The sequence below is a fragment of the Solanum tuberosum genome, unplaced genomic scaffold (genome assembly GCF_000226075.1).
Source record: "Solanum tuberosum cultivar DM 1-3 516 R44 unplaced genomic scaffold, SolTub_3.0 scf00172, whole genome shotgun sequence".
In the NCBI taxonomy this organism is placed as follows: domain Eukaryota; kingdom Viridiplantae; phylum Streptophyta; class Magnoliopsida; order Solanales; family Solanaceae; genus Solanum; species Solanum tuberosum.
The window spans coordinates 866,662-872,661 of NW_006239095.1; the positions used below are offsets into that span (position 1 = coordinate 866,662).

Below are 6,000 nucleotides of genomic sequence, written 5' to 3' on the forward strand. Positions count from 1 at the left end.
ATGAGGATAATTGCCTAAGACCATATAAGTAAACAAATTTGCCTCCCCACCCACCAATGTGGGAATCAACAATTATAAAAGAGAACAATAAGCACAATAAATAGATTTAAAAATTGCTTGCCTCCCCAAGGCGATCTCGTGCTCCAAGAAGAAAGCCCCATACAGCCGATATAACTGTGTAAAATAGATGAGTATCGAAAAGGTATATCTGCATTAAATAATAGCAACAATAAGATGGTGATCGAAAAAGGCAAAAACTATTCAACAAGCACCTTTTGTACCCGAAACGTTATCTAGTTGATCACCAATTGGCAATTATCAGTGACTCAATTGTAAGTGTAAAGAAGTCACATGACAAACAGACAGGCCATATATGTCATAAAAGCTCAATAATCTTAGCTCAAACACTCTATGAATTACTAGGCGGAAAGTGATGTAAAAGGTACAGCACAGAAAGCACTTTCTTTGTTTGAAGACTACAAGGATAGTTACCAATATATATCATTTGGACATCTAGTTTACCAAACATGGCCGAAGTATACACTAAATATACACTCGGTTGCATATGGTGTGTATATGTTGTGTACACATGTATATTATTTGTATAGATATGTATATTGTTAAATTAGGTCTTGGGCCTAACTCACACCCCAAAAGCTAGCTCAAAGGGAGGAGGATTGCCCAAGCCCTTATAAGATGTCCACCCATCTCATTAACCACAGATGTGGAACTTTTGTCATTCTTTAACATATATTACATGGACCAATATATAGATATGTATATTATATGCATGTTAGTATAAAGTATACACTAACTATACACTGTGTACATATATTGTAAACTAGATGGCCCAAAGGTATTAGGCCGTGATTTTCTCAAGATTACATTTTGGTAGTACGTTTATTCATCTAATTTACTTGCAGGAACATCCCCTTCACAACCATTCCCAGCCAGTGAAGTGATATATCCAAAAACATAGAATTCATCCGAGGATACAAGTTCCACTAATCAACCAAAGAAATCCTAGTCCGTCCTATTCGCGCACAATCCAAATATACCACGTGCAACTTCACCCAGCATTGGCAGGATGCAATTTTACCCTCTATAAAGTCCATGATTTGAATAAGTATCTATAACATGCCATTATTTTTTTGAAACTATACCTATACCATGCCATTATTTTTTTATTTTTTTTATGACCATGGTGTATGGGCCAGCTTTCGCGCACCTCGACTAATTCCACGAGATACCTGCCACCTCCCACAAGCAACAAATACCAGGTAACTTTGTCCACCAAGGCTAAGGCAGATGAGAAGAATCACCTAGTGTTTGTTTGGTCTCCACTGAGTTTTGAACCGAGTTTTGAACCAGAGACCTCAGGATTCTCAACCACTTCATTGACCACTAGGTCACACCCTTGGGTGCCTATACCATGCCATTAGTGAAGGCATGGGGTGCAACACAACAGGAAAAAGCACTTGAGGATTGACAATCAAGCTGAAAGATTAGCACCTTATGCTTTATTCACCAAAGGTAGACAAATATTTTCAATTATTGGCATACTTACCTGTTCTCATGCCAAAAGAAGATACTACCTTTTTTACTGGTGGCCAAAACCAGTGAGCCAATGAAGAACCCCAACAAATGTTGAAACTACAGTACAAACTAGCACTGCTTACCCATTTCCAACAAGTATAAGATAAAGCATAATTGTGGAAAATCTCCTTACCTAAATTTCTTAAGGCTAATTTGGCTAGTTGATTCAGATAATAGTCCCTATTTCCCCTCATAGGATTTTCCATTAACATCCTCTTAGCATGAAGATACTACTACCCTTTAGGTGCCCAAAAATCAAAAACCAGTCAGATGAATCATCAGAGACAAACAAGCATACGTCCAACCTCCCTCAAATGAATCGTCTGAGGCAAACAAGCATACGTCCAACCTCCCTTTTTTAACTTTAATAAGCTCCCAACCTTTTTTTCACAAGTTGAATGACAAGAAACACAGTAAGCAATATCCAAAGAAGCAGAGAAAAGGTAAACAAGATAATCCCACTTTTAGATCATTGGGATTCCACTGCTTGGTGCAGAAATACCTATTCTATTGCCTAAGAAAAATATTCAGTTATAAGTACACCAAATGTTATAACATCAACAACGAGAAAGCATGGAAGGTGTCTGATCTGCATTTACACATCAGAAGAGATTAAAAACTTACAATAAAAACTGGTGCCCATAAGCTCGCAACTGTCAGTGCATTATGGTTATCTGCCAAAAGAGTAACTTGCATTTAATGGAAACTGAGATCCAGATATTATACTCACAATAAACCTTGACCATAACACAAAGATGGCACAGGATGTAAGGATATACATAAATACTTCTATCAACAGAGATTCTGAATGAATTTCAGTTCAATCATACACGCCTGCTACAACAGAGTGACCTACTTTTAGAAACAAAATCGTGCCAAGAGTACTGCCGAATATCCATTGCCAATATCTGTCTTGTCGGCTTCACCAACGGCCTAATCTGCAACATGAAATCAAAGTTAAAACAATAAATCACCAATAAAAGCTATTGATCAATGTCAAAATAAAAACTGACACATACCAGTAGAAAATAGGCAAAAGCAAATTTTCCTCCCAAGACAACAAGCCAAAAAACCATATACCTACACCAATGAAATTCATCAGATGAGATTTCAGCACTAGCTGATTTTATTTTTTGATCAGGTAAAACAGTTCATTAATCACAAGGCCAAAGCCAGCACTCAGCCGTATACAAGTACGTCCAAAAAAAATAAGAGAACCTACAAAAAGACATGATCCTCTACTAAAGACACCCAATCCTCTAAACAACCCAGAACTACATGGATGCACCAAAAATAAATACGGGATCAGAGGCTATTCCTCAACTGACCAAAACTCGCTTCTAACCCTTTGAAAGCCCTCATGTTTCTTTCTCTCCAGAGGATCCACATCAATGCCATAGGAACAGCATTCCATCCCTTGCACCTTCTCCTGCTTTTCCCAGCTTACCAGCAAAACAATAGGTCCTTCATAGATCTCGGTATCACCCTACTAAACCAGCTAAACATATCCCACCACAGTAATGTAGAAGGCAAGAAGCAGAAGATCAATATCCTCATCCGCCTCCTTGCATAAGTAACACTAGTTGATGCAAACAACCTTTTTTTCCTAAGATTTTCCGCCATCAGGATCACCCATCTAGCATCTAACCATGTAAAAAAACACACCTCCTCGGAACCTTTGGAATCCAAATCGGCTTTACAGGAAAAGCCTCCTCCGCCCTCGCCAGAAGCTTCACATAAAAGGACTTGACAGCAATTGTTCCCCACACTCCACCTCATCGAATCGGGTCTATCAACTGGTTCACAATGCTGATGCAGAACTAGCATCCTCTGAAACTCGTCCACCTCCCAATCTTGGAAATCCCTCCTGAACCTCAAATTCCAAAACATATTTTCCCCTTGTGTCCCCCTTATAAGCTGAACTCTCTTTGACAAGAAACCTTATACATACACGGAAACTCATTTTTTAGCAATATGTTTCCATACCATTTATCTTCCCAAAAACTGACTCTTCTACCATCTCATAAATGGGATAAACCAGCTAAATAGTTATAATCCACCAAACAACATGGAGAATAATAACTAGAGCTAAATCGTTAAAACGCTTCTCCTGTTCCTTGTTATATAGAAGAATGGGTGGATTTTGTAGAGAACCATATATTGTAGATTCTTTACCTTTTGGTGGTTCCCTTGTCTACGGCTAGCTTGGCCATATTTATGAATGAAATACAGTTACCCTATCAAAACATAACAACTAGAGCACAACATTTTAACAGGGTAATAGTCTTGGATAAATTTTTTTAAGAAAAAAGACCACAGCATTCTGACTAACAACCAAGATTCACATCAAAAAAGAGTCAACTTGCATAAATGAGAGGGTCGCCTGATCGTAACAAATGCATAAAAAGGAATGGCATATAATTATACAAGCAAAAGTTCTATGATACCGGATAACAAAAATATAACTCTCACCCAGGGGATAGGAGTGGAGAACAATGCATGCATTAATTCTCATGATACCACAAGAAAAAAAGGAACTAATTGGATACCAAGTTACATACAAAATTAGCTCATATAACCAAAGAACCAAAGGGACCCCCAGTCAGATTCATGAACTTCAAGGGCCAAATTAGCGAAAGTGAAACATTGAGATAATTTTACACTTCACTACTCTACATAAAAGCAGAAATCCAGAAGTGCTGGTTCCATTCAGATGGCCACCCTGATTCAGAATTTTTTTACTTGATCAGGTAAACATACTTCCATTCATAAACATGGCCAAAAAGTTGGCTATATATAAGGGGTATACCAAAAGGCAAGTGATCTACAATAATAAATAATTCTCTACAAACTCCCTCCAATCTCCTTAACAATTTGGAATTTTATGGGTGCACCAAAAGGAAATGAGGGACCAGAGGCTACTCCTCAATTGAGGATTGCTCACCTCTACCCCCTCAAAGCTCTCTTATTTCTCTATCTCCATACCACCCACATTAACGCGAGTAGAATCACGTTCCATGTCCTGCGTCTTCTCCTCCTTCTCCCACTCTTCCAACTAAACATCAATTCTTTCGTAGTTCTTGCCATTGCCCATGAAGTACCAAAGCACCTAAACATACTCCACCATAACCTCATGGTAAAATCGCAATGAAGAAGAAGATGATTCACGTCCTCACCCACTTCCTTGCACATAAACACCAGCCAGTGCAAAGAGCCTTTCGCTTTCTAAGATTATCTGCCTTTAAGATCACCCCTCTAGTAGCTAGGCAAGTGAAAAAACACACCTTCCTCGGTACCATTGGTATCCAAATAACGTTCCAAGGAAAAACATTCTCCTCTGTAACCAGAAGTTTCTTATCTAAGACTTGACCGAGAACATACCATATTCCCCATATCCCACCAAAAGCATCACGATTATCTACTTTTGTGACTTATTTATGGAGTAAGTCCAGCAATCTTTGAAACTTAGTCACCTCCCAGTCATGGAAGACCCTACTAGATCTCAAGTCCCAAAAGTCACTCCACTTTGTATCCCCCTAATTTGTTGTATTGTCAAGTCTATTTGGCATGAAATTTTGTATGGGCTCGAGAAGTAATATTTCAATAAATTGTCTCCACACCACCCACGACACAAAATTTTACTCTCCTCCAATCTCCTGGCTTAAATGAGACGTTTACTTTGAAATCATCCCATCCCTTCATGCCGCAACCAAAGGCATAGTCACATCTCTAGATCCCCAGTCCCCTACCATAGCCCCGTATTTATCAACTATCACCCCTCTCCAGAGAGCACTAACCTCCACCCTAAACCTCTAAAGCCATTTGTCCAGTAAAGCTTTGTTAAACACATTTAAGCCTTTATTGTCAAGCCCTCCCCATATTTTAGGAGAAGTGATTGTCTCCCGCTTTACCAAGTGAAACTTCCTTGCCCCATCCGCAGCATCCCAAAAAAAAGTCTCGGGATCTTTTCCATCTTTCCAAAGTCTCAAGTTGGAGCATGAAACAAAGACATGTAATTTAGGAATGCTTGAAAGTGTAATCTTAAAGCGCACTAATTTTCCACCTTTGGACCAATAATTTCTTTTGCCATCCTGCTAATTTCTTTTCAACCCTTTGGAGAATCGAACTCCTCACTATAAATTCTTGGTCAAAGCACCTAACGGCAAACTGAGATAAGTAATCACTAGGGCCCCAACCCAGCAATTCAAAACCTGAGCGAGAGAGTCAACACACTTCCCTAGGTTGGAATATAACCATACCCACCCCACACACTTTGAATAATGCTATCTGATGGAAATTCCAATTTTTGTTTGTTGGATACATATCTCCATTCCCCAAGCCTTACTTTGATGATCTGTACAACTAATTCCCCCCCCCCCCCCCCCCCCCCCCCCCCCCCCCCCC

General features: G+C 39.3%; 1 protein-coding gene across 1 annotated transcript in view; it reads right to left on the reverse strand.

Annotated features, from left to right (window-relative positions):
- Nucleotides 1–6,000, reverse strand: part of LOC102590221 (callose synthase 9) — a 49,103-nt gene that overhangs the window by 21,871 nt on the left and 21,232 nt on the right. Inside the window, exons 19-22 of the mRNA XM_006354133.2 lie at nucleotides 2,616–2,676; nucleotides 2,453–2,534; nucleotides 2,221–2,270; nucleotides 122–208 (exon numbers count right to left, since the gene is read on the reverse strand). Of these exons, the coding sequence (XP_006354195.1) occupies nucleotides 122–208; nucleotides 2,221–2,270; nucleotides 2,453–2,534; nucleotides 2,616–2,676 (280 nt within the window). The remainder of the gene's footprint in view (nucleotides 1–121; nucleotides 209–2,220; nucleotides 2,271–2,452; nucleotides 2,535–2,615; nucleotides 2,677–6,000) is intronic.